At 43.7% G+C, this 22056-nt stretch overlaps 1 protein-coding gene across 1 annotated transcript in view; it reads left to right on the top strand.

Moving 5' to 3' along the window:
* The window catches only part of ALPK2 (alpha-kinase 2), a 129231-nt gene that overhangs the window by 81475 nt on the left and 25700 nt on the right, over window positions 1–22056 (top strand). The window contains exons 5-9 of the mRNA XM_011949283.1: window positions 2252–2399; window positions 7449–7576; window positions 7677–7712; window positions 13373–13647; window positions 15445–15533. Coding sequence (XP_011804673.1) covers window positions 2252–2399; window positions 7449–7576; window positions 7677–7712; window positions 13373–13647; window positions 15445–15533 — 676 coding nt within the window. The remainder of the gene's footprint in view (window positions 1–2251; window positions 2400–7448; window positions 7577–7676; window positions 7713–13372; window positions 13648–15444; window positions 15534–22056) is intronic.

Raw genomic sequence — 22056 nt, 5'->3', positions numbered from 1 at the left:
GTATTTTTGAGACAAGGTCCTACTCCCATCTCCCAGGCTGGAGTGTAGTGGTGCAGTGATGGTTCACTGCAGCCTCCACCTCCTGGGCTTAGGTGATCCTCCCACCTCAGCCTCCTAAGTTGCTAGGTCCACGGGCATGCGTACCACACCTGGCTATTTTTTTTTTTCTAGAGATGGGGTCTTGCTATGTGGCCCAGGCTGGTCTCCAACTCCTGGCCTCAAGTGACCCTCCTGCCTCGGCCTCCAGAAGTGCTGGGATTACAGGTGTGAACCACCATGCCAGGCCTGAGTAATCGTATTTGATGTCCAAAGCTTAGTACAGAAACTATATTCACCAGGGACTTGACTACCATTTTCCCTCAACACTAGGCCCACCTGCACACGGAAGACAAACCTAGCTGCACTCCAGGTCTCCTCTGAGCTCGTTCAGCTGCATTTTCTACCTCTGTCTCACATAGACAGGGGTTCTATCCAAAGCCCAAACCCCTTGGCTAAACAAGCTTCAAATCTCCCACAGACCATCCATCATTCAGTTCTGCTGCCCATTTCATGCCCTTCCCGCCATCCCCCAATTTTCTTTGTGTTCAGTACAACAGGTTCCGGCAGGCTTAGGAATATTTAGATGTCCCCAAATCACCCATTAAGCCGGCCACTGCATGGTGTTGGAAGGACCCTCTAGGAAATGGCCCAGATGAGGAGGTGGGCTTGGTCGAGACCCGGACCAAGAGTTTCAGACTGTGAACCTGAACATGGTCTCAGCTTGGGCAGGAGCCAGCAGGCCTAAATGCACTGATGCGGGTTTGCAGTCAATACGTACTTGCTACATTTTCTCTCTCTCAGTTATCCACTTGGCTCCCAGGATACTGTTAGTAGTCTTGGTTACTCACTGGTTGAAAGATTTGCTACCCAGCGGGCCCATCATCACTTCCTGGGTAGAGAATTAGCTTTTAAATATGCATTCTGTCATCCAAGCATCTGCTGGCGCCAAGAAGAGATGAGAAGCCCCTTGAATTCATGGATATGTTCACCGTAGTATAATTTGAGGCAGTGGAGCAAACAAAGTCTCAGTATTGGTGATCTTGGTTTGGCTACGGATTACATGTTTTGTAATGATGTACTCTTTTGTGTGACCAGCGCTGTGGAGTTATGCTACTTAATTTGTGATAGGCTCACACCACATCTGCAGTACTCTCACTTCCTACCCTATTGTTATGACCGATTGGGACGGTGGGGGGTGGGGTGGCTCATCCTTGTCTTGTTCTAATGTCTAGGCTGCCGCCCAGTGGCTGCCCTGGCTAATTACACATTAGCATACTAACTGTTCATCACTGATATACTGAGGTGATATTCAAAGGTCCCAGCCCTTGTGCTTCTGTTATCTTTTGCGAATGAGGTTGATATCAGACATCACTGCAATCTACTGGGTTATCTTCAGCAAAGGCAAGTGTGATAAAGGGGAAAAGATGAATGAATATTATTCAGCCAATAACCTATTTTTTTTTTTTTTTGAAACGGAGTCTCGCTCTGCCCCCCAGGCTGGAGTGCAGTGGCGCGATCTCGGCTCACTGCAAGCTCCGCCTCCTGGGTTCACGCCATTCTCCTGCCTCAGCCTCCCGACTAGCTGGGACTACAGGCGCCTGCCGCTACGCCCGGCTAATTTTTTTGTATTTTTAGTAGAGATGGGGTTTCACTGTGTTGGCCAGGATGGTCTCGATTTCCTGACCTCGTGATCCGCCCACCTTGGCCTCCCAAAGTGCTGGGATTACAGGCGTGAGCCACCGCGCCCGGCCGCCAATAACCTATTGTTGAGATGTCTTTTACATTTTGGGGGCTTAGCCATAGTTTTTTGGATAATCCAGATTTTATTCTACTCCCTAATCCCCAGCTCTGATTTTGACTGGATGATCTGATAATCATTTAACAACATCTTTATTTGGCTGATATCCTATAGAATAGATTTCTAAAATCCTCCCACCTCTCATCCCCTTTAGAAAAAATCTCTCAAGTTCTATTTCACTTTCAGCATTACAGGCTGAATTTTAAGTAACGGAAGCGAGCATTTTCTATTAGGTTGATTTGTTAATTTTCCGACTATTTAGGCAAGCTACCTCTCCCCTCAGAGACTCAATTCTCACTTCCATAATTGAGGATAATAATTAGTATTCCTGTTTCTCAGGATTGTTATGAGAATTAAACGATATGAAATGGGAAAGTCTTTTGCTACACTGACCTTCAAATCTTTTGTTTCTAGCTCCAGTATTACTGAAAAAGATCCAAGCTGAGATGTTCCCTGAACACTCTGGAAATGTAAAATTAAGCTGCCAATTTGCAGAAATTCATGAAGATTCTACTATCTGCTGGACAAAAGATTCAAAGTCCATAGCCCAAGTGCAGAGAAGGTGCGATGTTTTTCCCTGGTTACTTTTCACAGTTGTTGCTTGTTTATTTCACAACATGGTTGTAAAAGAAAAGAATAAATTATAGGACGTGAAAAGGAAAATTGAAGCAGAGATTCCACACCCACAATATTTAAAAAGATTAAATATTGGAAGACAAGTGTCTGTATGGGGAAAATGATGGAGGATTCTTGCCTGGATTTTGCCACCATTGAGTTCTGGGGTTTTGGGAAGTCACACAACCTTTCACTACGTTTTTTAAATCAGGGAAAGGAACGTGTCAAATGATATTCTAGGCTGAGGTTCTGTGGTCCTAAGATTAAAGAGCTCTCGTCTGTATGTCTGTGAATTTAACTTGGGTGTGTTTTCTGTTTCATAAATTCCCAGTAATCTGATAAAGGTCAAACAAAGCTTAGAAGATGAATAAAAACAACAACAGCAATCTATGAGGTTACAGAAAAGTAACAGCTATTGAGGTGACCAGCAGCCATCATTAATATGGGAACACCTGTTTATTTCTGGGTCCCTGTGATTTTTATTTGTATTTTTGAGACAAGGTCCTACTCCCATCTCCCAGGCTGGAGTGTAGTGGTGCAGTGATGGTTCACTGCAGCCTCCACCTCCTGGGCTTAGGTGATCCTCCCACCTCAGCCTCCTGAGTAGCTAGGATTACTGAAGCACATCACCATGTTTGGCTAATTTTCTTTTGTATTTTTAGTAGAGACAGGTTTTGCCATGTTGCCCAGGCTGGTCTCAAAATCCTGGCCTCCAGTGATCCACCTATCTCCGCCTCCCAAAGTGCTGGGATTATAGGAGTGAGCCACTGCGTCCGGCCATGTCCTTAAGATAATGAAGGAGAGAAGAATGAGGAGAGAGATGAGAGTGAGAATCATTGCCAAGAATATCCCCTGTGGAATGAACCAGATTAATGGCTTCCTTAAGCAGCTTTTCTTGGCAATAAATGCTTCTTCAAGTGAAGTGATAAATTCAAGCTTCATCTGACACAATCTAGAAATAAATCACCTGGTTCGAAAGTCAACCCTCTGCCAAAGGGTTCCCAGTTTAGCTCCCTAAGATATGGGAGGGGTTCCAATCCCCTTATTTTTTTCACCAGTAGACTGAAAAAGTGAGAAAATCTGAGTTTTCTGTTTAATTAAACCATATATGTCTACTTGGAACGTATGTCTGGAAACTATTTCTCAAATGTAATGATGGGATACTTGAGCTATGATTTCATTTCTACTAACTTCACTCCAGAGCATTTAACTGGATTGTGATTGATAGAATAACCACTTTGCCTAAAATGTCACCATTACCCTGTCCGTCTTCGGTATGGCTTAAGAAGAATTACAATGGAAAAGACATGGTTTGCTTTTTAAGTCAAGGAGTTTCCCTAGAGCTTCACTTAAAAAGGTACTAATACTAATTATTCATTTTAAATTATTTTCTGAAGCTGTCAGCCAAGAACAATTAACCAGCATTTTCACTGTTTTTCCATTCATCAGCCTTGCTCTGAGCTCAGAATTACCACTTGAATATTTGCATGTCCCTTTTCCATTTGATACATATTTACCATAAATCTGGCTTTCCCCTGGGGAGCATATGTCATTAGTAAGCATTCTACTTACTGATGACACGTGGCTAAGGCCTTTGATTCCTAGTGATGTTTGCTTCATTTCTCCTTGATGACAGTGTCTGGCTTAGTTGAACCCATCTGCTTTCTCCATGTGAACACTTGAGAATATTTAGGAGTCATAACTCATTTGTTTACTGAGAGATCATTTACATTATTTCAAGTGGGTTTTCAAATGTTTGCTGATTTCTCTCATGCCTACTTCCAGTCCAGCGTTTCCCTTCACTTGTGCCTCCATGCAATGTGTCACTGTCCTTGTATCATTTTCAAAGAGTTGAAATCTCTCACATATAATATCAACCTGGAGCAAAGGTCTTCTTGAACTTACTAAATCATGAGGGAACCTGTACAATGGCAAGATTGTTCAAAGGAGCATTTGAGGAATGAAGATTTAGATGGTCAATCAGGTAAAGGAATGCGGAAATACATTTTGAAATAGATATAACACTGGTTAATGTTTGACAGGTAATAAACTTTGGGAGTTATCTTTTCTGTTGCACAGAAACCTAAAAGTTAACCTGTAACTTTTAGGTTACAGGTTCTATGTAAATGGTTCTATGAGTGGGTTCTGTGTAAATGGGAAATAGCAAAGCATTCTCCTTTCAGTAGATCATCCTCAAGTGATCCTGTTGAACAATGACTGTGATCCTCCTCCTGTCTTTGTCCACAACTTTTGGGTACTTTCCTTAACAGGCTACAGTGTGGAAAGTAGGTGTCAGAAGACATTCTTGTGGTTAGGGCAAGACTAATATACTTCCAAGAAACCAATTAAGAAGAAAGTGGTAGCTTGGTTTGAGTCTCTGTGTAGCAGTGGCATGTCTTGGCTCCATGGAGACCTCAAGGTGGCACCTTCTGGTGCTATTTGGCTATCAATACCTTCTTGGTAACCAGGAACCCATTCTCCACTCTGGGGAGAGAGGTCCTTCTGAGTTCCCTGGGCTTTTGAAAGTGCAGCTGTCCACGTGGAGTGGCTCTGCTGATAGCTGAGCAAGGTCATGGAGCACAGGTCATGTTGTTCCTGCTGGGAACCAGTGAATGAGGAGCTGACTGCTGGGATGGCAGGATCTCCTTGGATGGCCCTGAGAGAAACAACCCGAGGGCTTCTCAGGCCAGACTGAGGGGTGGGTGGGAGTGCTGCCAAGCCCTGGCTCCTTAGGGCTGGTGATGGATGATGGGGTCTCTCAGAGAAGTCCCCATGCTAACTACCCTCTCCCTGCAGCCAATTTCATTCTTTGTGTTCCTCTGATCACACTCTGGGCATGGGCTTCTTTTGCATTTGTCTGCACAGCTAATCACCACTGATGTTCTGCTGTCTGTGGCCATTTCCTAAGGTAAAAAGATTTGTCCCTTACAGGGTAAGAGGATATGAAACTGAGCTTACCCTCTTGGTAAAAAAAGGCACAAGGTCACTTGTTTTTGCTTTCTATATCTGTATTGGTATTTTCTGTTTGTCCATTTCCTCCCAGATTAGAAGATCCTCAAAGGCAAGGACTATGCCTTTTTTTTTTTTTTTCATCATTGAATCCCCCAGTACGAAGCACAGAGCAGATACTCCACAAATGTTGGATAGAACTCTTTGGGACTTCCAAGGTAGTTTTGTTTCATGGAGAAAGCACACTAATACTACTGTTCCCCACTAATACTACTGCTCACCATGAAGTAATGACTCGTGACCACTCTCAGGACTGGGCTTTTCGCCAAAGCTTCACACGCTGGTGTCACTTACTCCTTATGACACATCTGAGCTGTGATCTTGCTCGTTCTGCTTTCACATAGGAGGAAACTGAGGGTGAGAGGCTACATAGTACACCTGAGGTCAGCCTCAGGGTTGCGGTCCAGACCTTTCTGACTCCTATATGTATTCCTTCTAGAAGAAAGCCTTGGGTGGGGACCATGGGTCAAGCCAGGAAAAACGGTCTTCATGGTTCTGGGCCAAGTATCGGAGAATTTCTAGGCTGGAAGGAAGATGTTCACGGGACAGTTCTAGTTCAGCCCCCAGCCCTTCAGGTAGCCCTTGCCTGCCCCTTTCAATGACAGAAAGGCTGTGCCGATCCTAGAGCCTTGGAGAAGGACTTTCCACAGGCCTCCTCTGTGGCCCGCTCAGTGTTTTACTGCCCTCTCCGGAAATCTCCCCCTTATAACTGGACTTGTTCACATCCAGTTTTAACCGTACAGTGGGATATGTTCTGAGCCCCCAGCAATGAAGGAAGTTGAATGATTTCGTGAACTTCGTTTTAAGCCACTGGTATATTCCTGGGAAGGAATGTATATACTGGAGGCTTGAAGTCTATCGAAAAAAAACCAATAATGAACACTTTTTTTGAACATGCAACTGAGACAAACTCAAGCTCGGTGAATTTTTGTTGTTAAACTATGAAACAAACCCAGGCTAAAATGTACACCACACACATGTATACACATAAACACACAGAATCTTGGTGAATGTTTAAACAAAGTTCATTTTAAAGAACAAAACCAGAACATTTGAATATCCTCTTTTTTTTTTTTTGCCGTAAAGTAAGTTTTTTGTTTGAGACTTTGGAATAAATATGTGGCTCTACCTATATTTCAGATTATCCCAGACTTGAGGGCAGGAACCATAATTTACTTGGGGAGGCAGCTTAATTGAGGTCAAAATCATTTGCTTAAATTTTTCTATGTCTCAGTTTCCTCATCTGCAAACTGAGAATAGTAAACGTAGTTCTCTCATTAGGTTGTTCTGAGGACATCATGAAATTGATCTTTATGTGATTTGGCACAATGCCTGGTACATACCAAATGCTCAGTGCACACTGGCTCTCAGCATCATCATCACTGTTATCATCACCACCAACACGACCACCACCGCCAGTTTTAGTTTTCATAGCACAGTGACTGGAACTCAATAATATTGGGTGGGTGACTAGTTGGATGGTTGGTATCTCACTAGGGGAGTACAGGACACTATTATAAAGGGGTCCTCAGTCATGAATCCTTAGGTAGCATAAAGCTAAGAACCCCCTTTTCTCTTGTTACTTATTGTGTAAGTTTGGATTTGGAGTTTTCAGACTTTCCGTCAAGCACAGGACACCCGGATTGGTCACACAATTGAGAGCTGAATTCTGAGCAGAAATGTTAACAACAGCTCCCAGAATTCACAATTTCAATTCTTGGCTCTACTCATGGCAGTTAAATCTACTGAACATTTCTTTGTGTTCATACTGCCTATTGGAGTGAGCGTGTTAGCCAAAACGTAATGACTGTCCTCTGTGGAGACATCAATTATTTAAACAGCGGATTGTGATTTTGCCCCTTGGGCAGCTCATTGGCTGAAAACATGTGAGCAGGGAAGCCTTCGCTTCTTTCTTCTTAAATATATTAGAAAAAAAATGCAACCGTAGAATGATGAAGTGTGTCAATGTGAATATTCCTCATTGTAGTGCAGGGGACAACTCCACTGTTTCCTTTGCCATCGTTCAAGCCAGTCTGAAGGACCAGGGCCTCTATTACTGCTGCATCAAGAACAGCTATGGAAAAGTGACTGCTGAATTTAACCTCACAGCTGAAGGTAAGCCACAGCTTTTCAGTTTTCAGTGAAAACCACTGGCCGCTGCCCGTTCACAATGGACGTTTGTACTGAAGCCATTCTCTGCTTTGTCTTCTTCTAGTTCTCAAACAACTGTCAAGTCGCCAGGATACTAAAGGTAAGTCAGTTGGGGTTGGCCTGCCAGAGGAAATGGGCTTGCCATAAAGCATAAAATGGCTCCCGGAGTAAAGGGTAGACGCAGTAATCCTGTGGACTCTTCCAACTGAGAAGGAGAGCTATGGCGTGACTTGAGAAAAGAATGACAATTCATGAGCCAATTCAATGTGAATGTAGGGCCATACTTCCTATTGTAAGTTCATTAGAGTACAGATACCCAGAACTGGATGGCACACTATAGCAGGGGAGTTTTGGGGAACACGTAGAGGGGGAGTTTGGATTTGACTTTTCCCTTTAAGCATCGGTCTTGCATTCAGCCCTACTGCACGGGAGTTTTCAGCTGCTGGGACTTACACAGCTTGTTTTGTTTCTTCAATTTTCTTTTCAGTTTGACTAGCTGAGCAGATTCCCAAAGACAGCCAGGTATCTGGAGAATTATTTTATTCGTTTGTGTCTTAATGAAAAGAAAAGATGTGTTTCTCTGCTTTCTTTTGGCACCTGGTGTTAGCCACAGCCTAACACTGCTGTTCATGAATGCTCGTGCTGTCCCCGGGCCACCCACTGAATTTTCCACAGTTTGGTGGAATCTGTGTTTGCCATGTCTTCCCTGTTAAGGAGAATTACTCACCCACCTACGCCCACCCATGCCCACCCTTGCTGGTGGTGTGCTGGGGTAAATATTTAACGACATGCCGAGGGTTGGGGAAGTTCTGAGTCCTACAATTTCCATGATGTAAACACTCTCAGTGTGGCCACTTTTAAACCACCAGTGTGACCTCACACATCATGGAGCTGGGAAGAGCTGCCCGTCACCAGCTCTCACGGTGGTCCGACCTCACCCCGTGTGACCATGACTTTCAGCACAGGGGAGGATCCACTGTCAGTTTTAGGAGAAATATGGATAAATTCTGACAGTTCATTGAACTAGCATCTTAAAGATTTACTGCATGTACTGATTTTAAAAACAAACAGAACGCCTGAAATCTCTGCAGAAACAAGTAATAAAAGTAATCAAAATGCAGTCACATCCAGTGTATCAAAAGCAAGAAACTGAGATCTTGACTTGGAAATGGTCTAGCAATAGGCCAGGCGCAGTGGCTTACGCCTATAATCCCAGCACTTTGGGAGGCTGAGGCGGGTGGGATCATGAGGTCAAGAGATCAAGACTATCCTGGCCAACATGGTGAAACCCCATCTCTACTAAAAATACAAAATTAGCCCGGCGTAGTGGTGCATGCCTGTAATCCCAGCTACTCAGGAGGCTGAGGCAAGAGAATGGCTGGAACCGGAAGTCGGAGGTTGCAGTGAGCCAGGATCATGCCACTGCCCTCCAGCCTGACAACAGAGCGAGACTCCATCTCAGAAAAAAAAAAAAAAAGAAAAAAGAAAAAGAAATGGCCTAGCAAATATTGTGATATTAACCCAAAATAGTAAACTTAAATACAAGCTCTTCACGAAACCACTCAGGTGCTAAATACCCATCTTTAGTGTGTAGCATATGTGTGTTATAATTTAAAATCCTTCCTCCATTTCTGCTCTCATCTCCCCAGAAGGCAAAATATGCAAAAGAATCCCCTTCCTCCTAATACTTTAGAAAATAAAAAGACTCTCAGAAGGGAGTCTCTGTTTCATCAGCTTCTTAGCATTGATTGGCATTCACATCGCAGACACTTGCTATGGCTTTATTGGTTTAGGTTTGCATAAGCTCATTTCTCAAGGATTACTAGTCAGGCGAGAGACCCCAGTGGGGATGAGCTCCTGGCCATTTGGTGGAAATGGTACCACCGCTGTAGGCCAGTGACTCCAGCCACAGAGCTTGGGTCTGAACCCTGATGACATCACCTTCTCCCGGTTTCTGGCCCCATTGTGACTGGGGGTGTCAGTTTCACTGACTCACCCGACTGGGGAAGTAATTCCTGGCCCCTCCCTATCCTTGTACCTTCAGATAAAGAAGCCGAAAATTACTTTTATTTTATTTCTTTGAGACAGGGTCTCTCTCTTGCGTCCAGGCTGGAGTGTGGTGGCACAATCATAGCTCACTGCAGCCTCGGCCTCCTGGACTCTAATGATCCTCCCACCTCAGCCTCCTGAGGAGCCTGGACTACAGGTGCTCATCACTGCACCCGGCTGATTTGGAAAATTACTTTTAATCACATTTTTTTTTAAATTTAGAGGACTATCTCACTAAACAGTTTATTAATTTAATTCTCTATAGGAGGAATAAATAATCTTTTACAAGACGGTCTCTAATTTAAAAACTAATAAAGCTAAGTTCATGAGAAAGTTGGAAATGAAATGTATGGGTGTAGCAAGGAACCTCAGTGAGGCATTGGGATCTCCCAACACTCATCTGGTGAGTCTGTCTGGTGGATTCCAATGAGTCTCTCCTGATTCTTTTTTTTTTTTTTTTGAGACGGAGTCTTGCTCTGTCACCCAGGCTGAAGTGCAATGGCAAGATCTCAGCTCACTGCAACCTCCGCCTCCCAAGTTCAAGCAATTCTCCTGCCTCAGTCTCCCGAGTAGTTGGATTACAGGCACCTGCCACCACACCCAGCTAATTTTTAGTATTTTTAGTAGAGATGGGGTTTCATCATGTTGGCCAGGCTGGTCTCAAACTCCTGACCTCAGGTGATTCACCTGACTTGGCCTCCCAAAATTCCAGGATTACAGGTGTGAACCACCACACTCACTCTCTCCTGATTTTTTCTCATGGAACTGCCCCCTCTCAGGGATTTTAGGCAGTGTAGAGTGTGAGTCCTGGCAACAGATGGCTCTGCAAAGCTGCAAAGAAAGTTGCACCTTCTCCACAACCCGAGACTCACACTGCTACATGCCTGCTTTTCCTGAGCCTCCCCTCAGGTGCTCACTTCTCCTGTTACCTTCATTACTCTTACCAGGGAAGAAATTGTTCTAAAGGATGAATTCTAACCTCCATCTCTCACTTTAAAAGAGGTGCACACTCTAACCGAGCGGACGCGCTCATTTCCGCTGTCACTGCGGAAGACAGTTTTGGACAGGCTGTCCTTTCAGATTTCTGCAGAGCTGCAGAGTCTATACCTTCTGCTTCTGTAAAGGTAGGCCCAGTAGATGAGTTTCAGCTTGGAAAGTTCCACCTAGAACTCCAGCTCTTGCCCTGCAGGATTTTCAAGAGACAAAGAATAGGTCTAAGATTTCTTTTTTTCTTTCATGGCTTTATCTTTGTCAAACAAGCATTTCTGTTGGAAATTATAGATAGGGTTATTAATTTTACCACATGTAGTAATATGCAAACAAATTTTCCTTCCAACTTTCTAAGCATATGTCCTGGGCCAACTTTTATCTTCAGTTAATTAGATTTGCTGAATTTTAAAGCATAAGGTGCACAAACTTTTTACTTTTAATAATTAAATTTTAGAAATGTGAGGGTTTTGAAGGAAGACAGGATATGACAGAGATAACTCATGTTCATTGGGCTCTGAGGTATGTCCATATAACATTTCCTATACTCTGGAAGTGGTATTAGAGGCCAAATTGTTAACATTAATCATATAACTAGAATGGAACTGAGAAGGTGTGGGATACAGAAAAGCATTCTCTCTCTATTTTCTCACCTAATTTTTAAATTTAACTGTTAAAATAAAACTGTGCTTTTCTCCATAAATTAATTTTCTTTTCCTGGTTCTGTGACTTAGAGTAAAATCTGTGATCCAGGTATTGCCTAAAACTTTATCTGAGAAAATGTCCCATTTGCCTGTTTTCCTGCAGCTCCAACCCAGTTCTCTCCAGAAACCTAGGGCGAGTTACTCAGTAGGAGTTACAGGGGAAGAAAAATAATTTATTCTTCAGTCTTTATAAGTTCTTAGTTGGAACAGATCCCTGTAACAAAAGATTAGTGAGAGAAAAACAAACAAGTTGATGAGCACGTATAATTCATATGTACATGGGAGACACTCAAGAAGTGCTCATTTAAGAAGGGATTTGAATTCCAGCTTATACAGCATCTACAACAAAGAATGGTGCATTTTTAGAGAAGTGACAGGGCAGAGAGAAGGACTTTGGGTAGGTAAGAGCAGTAGCTTGTGGAAAGGCATTTCCACAGCCCTGGAAAATCTCCCAGCATCTGGATTCTCATTAATGCTTGTTAATGTCTGCTGCTCATCTCCAGGCTCATCAGGGTCTAAAGTTGTCTTCAGTCATTAACCTTTGTTCTTCCTGGTAGAAGGAGGAGTAGAATTTTTTTTGTGTTTATAAATTTATGTCGTGATTTTAGGCAAATAGAGGGAAGACAGAGAACTTTCTTGCCTCTGCTGCTTCTTAATTGCCTTCAGCTCAACAATCCTTTTACCAAAGAGGCAGATTTGAGGGCGACATATTCAGATGTCCCATAGTCTACTGCTGGCCTTTGTGAAAATGCTAGGAGCACCTTTAGGAATATCCTCTTTCTTCCAGAAGCTTCTAGCTCTTTACCTAGTTTTTCTGTTTGAAAATCCACCGAACCTCACTCCCTTTCTTTCTTTCTGGCAGTAACTAGGCCCTGACCTCAATCAATATCCTATCAGAATAGTTTCAGTCTCCTTATAGTTTTAATAACTACCATCAGTCTCAAATCATATGATTTGAAATATTTTGAGAGGAGAAGAAAAATATTTCCTTAAGCATAGTATATAGAAACATGAAGTAAGATTTTTCACACAATCTATGATTTCTTTCTTCTTGTAAACATTCAGAAAGATGTCAGTTTTCATCAGTTTTGAGAAGTGGAAAGCATTTAAAAAATCCAAACAATCTTATTTCATTGAAAGCCACCTAATTTTCTTCTCTCAGTGAATGAGAAGTCTGACTGGGTCATCTCTAGTTTAAAATGGACCTTCCTGATTAAATTCACTGTCATCTCAAACATGTGTAGAATCCACTCTGGAAAAAAAACAGCTGCTAGAAAACTCAAAATAATTCTACTTTTCTTTTTACAGATAAATCCAAAATAATTCTACCTTTTTTTCAATTTCTCTTCAAAGGCCATTCTTTTTACTATTTTTTTTGTTTGTTTTGTTTTATTGCTACTTGTTTCTTAAACTTATCACATGCTTTCTCAATGGAGGCGGTATTGCTCCCAAGAGGACCAACACTGGTTCTTGGCAGGCAAAAAAAAGTTACTCTTTTTCTGTATAAAGCACAGATATACATATGGTACATAAACAGATAGTATATTTGTGGTATTAAGCTTTCATGGCAGGCAATTAAAACAAATTCCAGCAAAGATTCCGGGGGTGGGGGGGCAATAATGAAAAAAAGGGGGATCCGATACTATCAGATCTTATCATTGGTCTTTCTTCCCTCCTCTACACTTACCTATCTTTTCAACTTGCCTTTTGTTACTTTGCTTGGTTCCACTTATATTTTCCAGGTCTGTCTAGAATTCTTTTCCTGATCTTTCCAGTTTTGCTCCAACCCATCTCTCACTGATGTTCCCACATTCTCATTCAATGACCTGTCTCCTCCTCACCAACCCATTCATCTCTTCTTTTAGCTATGCCTCTTTTGAAGGGTAAGTGTGGCTGCCCCCTCTTGGTTCTGCAGGTCAGCCTTGTCATTGTCCTTGTGTGGGGACCCTCCCCATGTGGAATTAGCTAAGGAGTAGGACTGGGAGGTATTCTTTCCAACCCAAGCTGTGCTGTGTTTCAGGATGCGAAGAGATTGAATTCAGCCAACTCATCTTCAAAGAAGACTTCCTCCATGACAGCTACTTTGGGGGCCGCCTGCGTGGTCAGATCGCCACGGAGGAGCTGCACTTTGGAGAAGGGGTTCACCGCAAAGCCTTCCGCAGCACAGTGATGCACGGCCTCACACCCGTCTTCAAACCTGGCCATGCCTGTGTGCTTAAGGTGCACAATGCCGTTGCCTATGGGACCAGAAATAATGATGAGCTCATCCAAAGGAACTACAATCTCGCTGCCCAGGTGGGTCCATCTGCCCAAAGGCTGTCGCTTCTGGTGTGAGAGCCACCCACGATAAGACGAGATGGAAATCAGACTCAGGATTGATGGGAGTGTCTTCAAAAGGGTGTTTTTTCTCTTTGGGGGTTTCAGTTCAATCTAAGTTCAATCTCAGTTCTCAGGAGTAATTTCTTGGCCTTATGCCAGCTACTGGGGACTCAGCCAATGCCTGGAGACACCTCACCAGTTCTAACCTGAGATGTAACTGATTTTGTTTCTAAGAAGCCCTATGAGATCCCCGGGGGGTTGAATCTACTTGGACCTAGGATGATATGGAAAGTGGGGGTTCTAATCTACACTAGATGCCTGGGTCCCCAGGAACAGATAACATCAGCACTAGTGGCTGGAGTGTTTTGTTTGGGTTTGTTTGTGGAGAGGGAGAGGGGTGGGGTATATCCAGAAGAGTCAGCATTGATCTTGTTTTCTGCCTTCCTGAGTTTGGTTTAATGTTAGCATATAAAATAGGAAGAGAGACAGACACTAGTCCCTAGCTGAGTTCTCATTTCTCTGTGTTACCGAATCACAGAACTTGAGGCGAGAGGAGAGGGCAGGAGAGCCTTAGCTTCTCTCGATCCTTCCTCCTCCTTTCCACATATTTGGTCCATATATTTCACTCCCTCTTTTTTTTTTTTTTTTGCTTTTTGAGACAGGCTCTCACTCTGTCCCCCAGGCTGGAGTGCAGTGGCATGATCATGGCTCCACAGCAGCCTTGACCTCCTGGTCTTAAGCAACCCTCGCCTCAGCCTCCTAAGTAGTCCCCTAGGACTATGGGCGCATGCCATCACGCCCAGCTAACTTTTATTTATTTATTTTTTTTAGAGACAGGGTCTCCCTATGTTGCCCAGGCTGGTCTTGACCTCCTGGAGGGCTCCAAGTGATCCTCGTGCCTCTGCCTCCCAAAGTGCTGGGGTTACAGGCATGAACCACCACCACACCTGGTCCACACATTTCACTGTGAAATTGTGAAAGCTGGGTCTTTCACAAGCTATGTGAACCATAAACATTTTAAGCAATTAAAACCATTTAAAATATTACAATCCATAGGTTAAACTCAGATGAATCTCTCAGGTACAGCCAAGCACTAAGCATCATGATCCTACAGCAATGTCATGTGGGACTCCGTGCTTCTGAAGGCAGCTCTGCTCTCTGAATATAGGATTCTGTCCATTGTATTCCTTTCTCCTCCCAATCCACCCCTCTTTTTTCTTTTCTCTCTGAGTAGTCCCTCTATCTCAAATATGACACAGTCTTGGAAAATCTCCCAGCATCTGGATTCTCGCTCAGAAAAGCCCCACAGCGTAGCATGAAGAATCCACTTAGCTTTTCCTAAGGCAGAAATCTTGTCGTGCTGTTCATTATTGACTACTTCAGTTACACCTTTGGAAAGGGATTGCAATGGCAGATCTCACCGGAAACCCAGTAGTGCCCCAAGTGCCACCCGATGATGTGATGAGGGGCCAATCCCCTTAGTTCTGGGGTGAATTTCACCCATGCTGGCTCGAGAAATTTTATAGTTCAGGGACACCTGGTCCCGGAGACCACTTGACCTCCATCGGGACAGTTTCTTCATGTCTCAGAGCTCCTCTGTAAGTGGCCAACTCTAGGTTCTAATAATTGTTGCCTCTGCGACCCCAACCGGGGGATGGGCTAGTCAGTTCATTGGCTTTACCTTACTGGGAAATCTCCTGAATAGTCTTACTGGGCAATGCTGTCTGAATTTCCTGTAGTCACTGGGGCTCTCTATGTATTTTGGTGATATAGGAATGCTATGTTCAAAATACTGCCAGGTATTATGCCAAGATCTACGCTGCTGAAGCACAGCCTCTGGAAGGCTTTGGAGAAGTGCCTGAGTAAGTGTATTTACCCTGCCTTGTGTCACACTCCTGACTCACTGGGGACTGGGAGGGATGAGAGAGTGAGAAGGAACAAGAAGGGCAAGTGTTTCAGCTGGTCTCTCAGTCTGCAAGCTCCATGAGGGCTCACATGGCTGCTATCCTACCCCTTGCTGGATAGGATATTTAATATTATATAATATAATAATATTATATTTAATATTATACAATATGATAATATTATATTTAATATTATACAATATGATAATATTATATTTAATATTATACAATATGATAATATTATATTTAATATTATACAATATGATAATATTATATTTAATATTATACAATATGATAATATTATATTTAATATTATACAATATGATAATATTATATTTAATATTTAAGAAGATAAATATTCTTTAAATAAATGAATGGATGGATGGGTGTATGGATTAATCCATCCAATACGTGAATCTACCATGTTAAATAGAAATGAAAGCATATCTACTCTCATAGCTATTACATTGTCTAAACAATAAACAAATACAACAGAACAAGAGATATCACAAGGCAATTAGTCCCATGATGAAAATAAAATACGGCAATGTATTACGGAAGAGTGGATTGGGTGATCTGAAACATAGTAACATAGTACCCACTTCCTGGAATCCTCCAGAGACAAATCACACCCACTTTTATCTACTCTTTGCCTAAATATTTACTGGCCCAAGCAAATTTTGGGGAGACTGGAGCTTGTGTTTGCGGCACTGTTTGCCTGGTTGAGATCGTATCTGCATGCTTAAATAGACAGAAAAAGGGCTTAGCTAGTGCATGTTGGAACTTTTTACCTATCAGTAAAAACTGGGAGAAGCAAGAAGGAAGAAATTCTTGTCTGCATTGCCCCTGTTAACTCACAAAATGGAAAAAATCGTTTCCCTTAGGTGGTACGTTTGAAAGACCACGTGTAAAGCATAACACTTTCTGCTCTTTCTCAAGAAATGCTTAACACACTTCAGTACACACTTACAATTGCTTCTCTGTTAATTACACAGACAGCCATCTGGACTGAGTTAAGCTTTCACAATATGGAAACTGGCTCCTTTTTCCCCCAAGCCCCGCTTTTCCCAGTCTCCGTCTTCTTAAGTTTTCTTCAAAAAAGAAAAGATTTAACCCACAAGTCAACCCTACCACACACAGAACCACAGTGCCCTCCAACAGGGACAGACCCAAGTTTTGTGTGGCTTGACTCTTATGCAATTCAGGCTTCTTTCTTTCCTTTCTTTTCTTTCTTTCTTTTTTATTTTTTTTAAGAGACAGGGTCTCCCTCTGTTGTCCAGGCTGGAGGGCAGTGGTGCAATCACAGCTCACTGCAGCCTTGACCTCCCGGGCTCAAGCGATCCAGCCTCCCAAGTAGCTGGGACTACAGGTGCCCACCACCACACCTGGCTAATTAAAAGCATTTTTCTTGTAGAGACAGGGTCTCTGTATATTGCCCAGGCTGGCCGCCTACAATTCCTGGCCTCAAGTGATCTTCCTGCCTCGGCCTCCCAGAGTGCTGGTGTTATAGGCATGAGCCACCATGCCTGGCAAATTTGGGCCCTTTTTAAAGAAAAGAACACAAAATTATAAATATCAGGATTAATCTAGGGACTTGGAAAGGGCTCATGCAAGTGAAGGATCAGGAGGCTGATTCATTTGCTGCATTAGCATCATGGTAAAGAGGCCACTGCCTTAAAGATAGGTTAGGACATTTTTCTGTCTAAACCATTTTTCCATTCCTTACAAGGGGAGAGTTTGTGACCACATGAATGCTGATGGTACTTGGGAGGGGTAAGGGGCCTCAGAAGGGCCTCTGGCCCAGACTCCAGGTTTATGGAACCTAAATCAGAGGACTCTACAGCCAGAAAACACCCCCCCCACACACACACACACAAACAACACCCACCATACACACAAACACACACACACCACACAAACAATACTCACCATACACACAAACACACCCACCACAACACAAACACACTGCAAACACACCCCCCACACACACGCCACACCCCCCACACCATACATACACACCACACACAGTACATGCAAACACACACACCACACATACAACACACATACCACACACACCACACACCAACACACAACACTCACCATACGCACAAACACACCACACACAAACCACACACCACACACACCCCCCACATAAACACAACACACACCACATACAGACAGACCACACCATACAACACACACACACCATACATACAACACACACACCACACATACACCACACATATGCATTACACACCCCCACACATACCACGCATACAACATACCACACTCATATGCACACCACATACGCACATACACACACACATACACACACCCCATACACACACACCACACACACCCCCACTCACACCACACACATACACACATACACACACACAACACACATACACACAACACACACCACACACACCACATCACACAGACACCTCACACACATACAATACACACACACATACAGACCACACATACACACCACACACATACCACACACACAGACACACAGCAGACACCACACACACCACATCACACAGACACCTCACACACATACAGTACACACACACATACACACCACACACACATACCACACACATACCACACACACAGACACACAGCACACACATACCACACACACATACATATATCACACACACACACACAACCACAACCACACGCACAACACATACACACAACACACGCACACAAAGCTGACCCTGTATATTACCAGCCTTCTCTGAAAGCCTGCACATCTAGAGAGAGGGCCAGGAGTCCCGTCCCCGCCCCCATTACCACAGACCCCTAGACCGACCGCCCCGGGGGCCACCCCCATGTTTATTTCCAGGCAATGAAGCGGACCTGGAGAAGCCTATTTTAATGGAGCATGTGAGATCTTGGAGAGAAAACACTCCTCATCTGGGCAGCTTCTGTTTTTGAATTCATGAATATCAATGGAGTCACATTGTCTATGCAAATGGAATCCTGCTGGGCAGAGGCCAGGCCTAATTCGGATCTTGAATAATGCCCCTCCATTGTTTCTTTTTTTTTTTTTTTTTTTTTTTTCCGCACCAGGGACCCAGAATTAATAAGAGCCCAAGCAAACCATGAACCCTTCCTTCTGTTGGCAGAAGGGTCAGTAGCCACAGGGGGTCAGTCCTTAGGAGGGAACCAGGGTGCCCTGGATCCTGCAGAAGTGACAAAGCACGACAGAGGGTGGCTTGGCGGCTGCACTGATTTCAGGGCTGTGGGGAAGGTCCACTGCCCTAATGTGCCCACTCCCATCTGGCTGAAATTTGAAATTGCTTTAACAAGACACAAAGAGGTTCTATCTTAAAATTAGAAAGAATGCCTCAAATGACTCTGGCACGCAGTAATCAGGGTACGCTGCTATTAGAGGGGCTTACTGCCTTGTGTCCAGGGCTGGGGCTCCGGAAGGACACTGTTCTGGCTCAGATTCTGCTGGTGAGCAAGCCTCTGTGTCCTCTTCGTGAAGTGAGGGGGATTCTCAGTTTCCAGGAAATGCTCCTAAATGGCAGAGGAGGATACCTGTGTGCCCGTCAAAGGGTCTGGGAGCTTCGTCCAAGCAGCTGGCCCGCAGGTGTAATTCCTTTGAAATGTAATATTTTATAGCTTTTAAATTTTATTGAATGTTATGTCCTCCTTCCTCTATGACTATATTTGTTTTAACAAAAAATAATGTTTTTCCAACCACCTTTGGCTCAAATTAATAGCCACGTAGAGCCTTCAGCTTACTTCCTGGGAGAAGGCACAGCCTGGGTGGAGAAGCTCAGGGCATTGCTCTGGGAGAACACTCCCAGCTCACACGGAGGCAAGAGCAAGTGAGCAGGGCAGGACCTGTGCCCCAGCTGGTGTGTGCGTGTAACCGCTGGATGGGTTCATCTTGCCCACTGCCCAGACAGAGCTGACTTATCAAGACGGGGAAATTGCAAAAAAGAGTTTATTATACATAGAACTGTTATCAGAAAGGGGTCCCAATCCAGACCCCAAGAGAGGATTCTTGGATCTCATGCAAGAAATAATACAGGGCAAGTCCACAGAGTATATTGAAAGCCTGTTTATTAGGAAAGTAGAAGAATAAAAGAATGGCTACTCCATAGACAGAGTAGCCCCAAGGGCTGCTGGTTGCCCATTGTTATGGTTATTTCTTGATGATATGCTAAACAAGGGGTGGATTATTCATGCCTCCTCTTTTTAGACCATATAGGGCAACTTCCTGACATTGCCATGGCATTTGTAAACTGTCATGGCGCTGGTGGGAGTGTGGCAGTGAGGAAGGCCAGAAGTCATTCTCATATCCATCTTGGTTTGGGTGAGATCTAGCCAGCTTCTTTACTGCAGCCTGTTTTATCAGCAAGGTCTTTATGACCTGTATCCTGTGCCAACCTCCTATCTCATCCTGTGACTTAGAATGCCTTAACCATCTGGGAATGCAGCTCAGTAGGTTTCAGCCTTATTTTACCCAGCCCCTATTCAAGATGGAGTTGGTCTGGTTTACATGCCTCTGACAGAACTGGCTAAATGGGAGACTGGAGTTTTATTATTACTCAAATCAAACTCCCTGGAAATTTGGAGGCTAGGGTTTATTTGTTTGTTTTTTTGAGAGTTTGGAATTCCGGGGGTTAGGAAATAGGGATTGGAGTTGGGTCAGGGATGGAATCAGGGATACTAAGTTGTCCTCTTGCATTGAGTCCATTCCTGGGTGAAGGGCACAAGACCAGATGAGCCAGTTGACCAATCTGGGTGGTGCCAGCTGATCCATCAGAATACAGGGTCTAAAAAATACCTCAAACACTAGTGTTAGGATTTACACTAGTAATGTTATTTATGGGAGCAACTGGGGAGGTTAGGAATAGTGTGACCCCTGGCTGCATGACACCTGAGCCATAATTTCTAATCTTGTGACTAAATTGTTGGTTTTACAAAGGTGGTCTGGTCCCCAAGCAAGGAGGCGGTTTATTTTGGAGAGGGGCTGTTACCATCTTTGTTTGTTAAACTATAAACTAAATTCCTCCCAAAGTTACTTTGGCCTCTGCCCAGGAATGAACAAGGGCAGCTTGAAGTTTAAAGGGAAAATGGAGTCAGTTCAGTCATTTTCACTGTCATAATTTTTTCATGGTTATAGTCTTTGCAAAGGTGGTTTCCTGAGTGGCAATCACAGAACCGGAGGTCCCAGCCCGAGCTTTCCTTCCTATTGTGAAAGGCAAGCCTTACATGTTCATTCCGCTGGGAGACGGGGTCTAGAGGCCCACGTTCCCTCTGAGAGAGAAGTGACCAGGTCTTCACTAGCGCCGTTCAAGGGAGAAAGGAACCACATGGGCAGCAGAGGAGCTCACCCATCTCTGCTGCCCCCACAACTTTTCCTGACGTTGTATGTGGCCACTGTGTTAGATGGGATTATTCTATACAATTACGTTTAAAGATCCTGATTCAAAGCCCATGCCATTTTTGAGGCATTTTCATTTAAGGGCTCTTTGTGGGGTTTTGCTCCATCCCCACCCTAGGACAGCTGGTCACATCTTTGCATGCATAGGTCTCTGTTATAGCTGCCCCGTCGCCATTTCTCTCTGATCACTTGGTCCCTCCCAAAAGTCGATTTTCTGATTTGTTAAACATGTAGTTAGGGGCCTACATTAGACACTTAACGGTATATTTGTTCATTTACTCATTTGACAAACATTTTGTACTTAAAAAAATTAATGAACATCAAAAGTCAGCATCTCACATTTTCCTCTTGCCTTTATGGCCCGCCATCAGTGTTTCTATTTTAGGCCCTTGAAAGTGGTATCTACGTTATCAACGTTAAACTAGGCGATCACTTCTTTGGCTACTTACACATTTGTAAGATCAGATTCTCTGTCAGTGGTTCACAACCCCCAGGGGACAGTGATGGTTGTGGAGACACTTTTGATGGTCAGGATCCGGGAAGAACTACTGGCATCTGGGAAGTAGAAGCCAGGGAGGCTGCTGAACAGGCTACTTGCACAGGACAGCCCCCTGCCACCCCCACGGAGAACTCTCTGCCCAGATGTCAATAGTGCTGAAATTGAGAAACATATATAACTATTATACATACATATATAAACATTCATTCATTCATTCATATTTTGCCAAACACTTATTTTGAACCAGGAGCATTTACTATGTGCTGAGCTTTGCTTCTCCATGCACCTTCCCCCACAGCTGCCCCTGGAAGGCAGGGACTATGTCTTAGTCAGCTCTGCCCTCCTGGTGAGTCTTTGGGATTCTGACACAGCTATTCTGACACATCCTATTCAGGATGCTTATTGAATGAATTGATTGTTTCCATTTTCACAAGTTGCCAGTCACTGAGAAGAGGCAAATGTGAGGGATGGGGGCAAATGAGCTCTTCAGTTTCTGCCACAGTAAATTTTTAAATATCATTTAAATGTTTTTATTGTGGGTGCTTTTTATTTTTCTTTATTTT

Source organism: Colobus angolensis, unplaced genomic scaffold (genome assembly GCF_000951035.1).
Source record: "Colobus angolensis palliatus isolate OR3802 unplaced genomic scaffold, Cang.pa_1.0 Scaffold108, whole genome shotgun sequence".
Lineage (NCBI taxonomy): Eukaryota > Metazoa > Chordata > Mammalia > Primates > Cercopithecidae > Colobus > Colobus angolensis.
The sequence above is the reverse complement of the archived record's forward strand: the minus strand, read 5'-3'. Positions and strand labels throughout refer to the sequence as shown.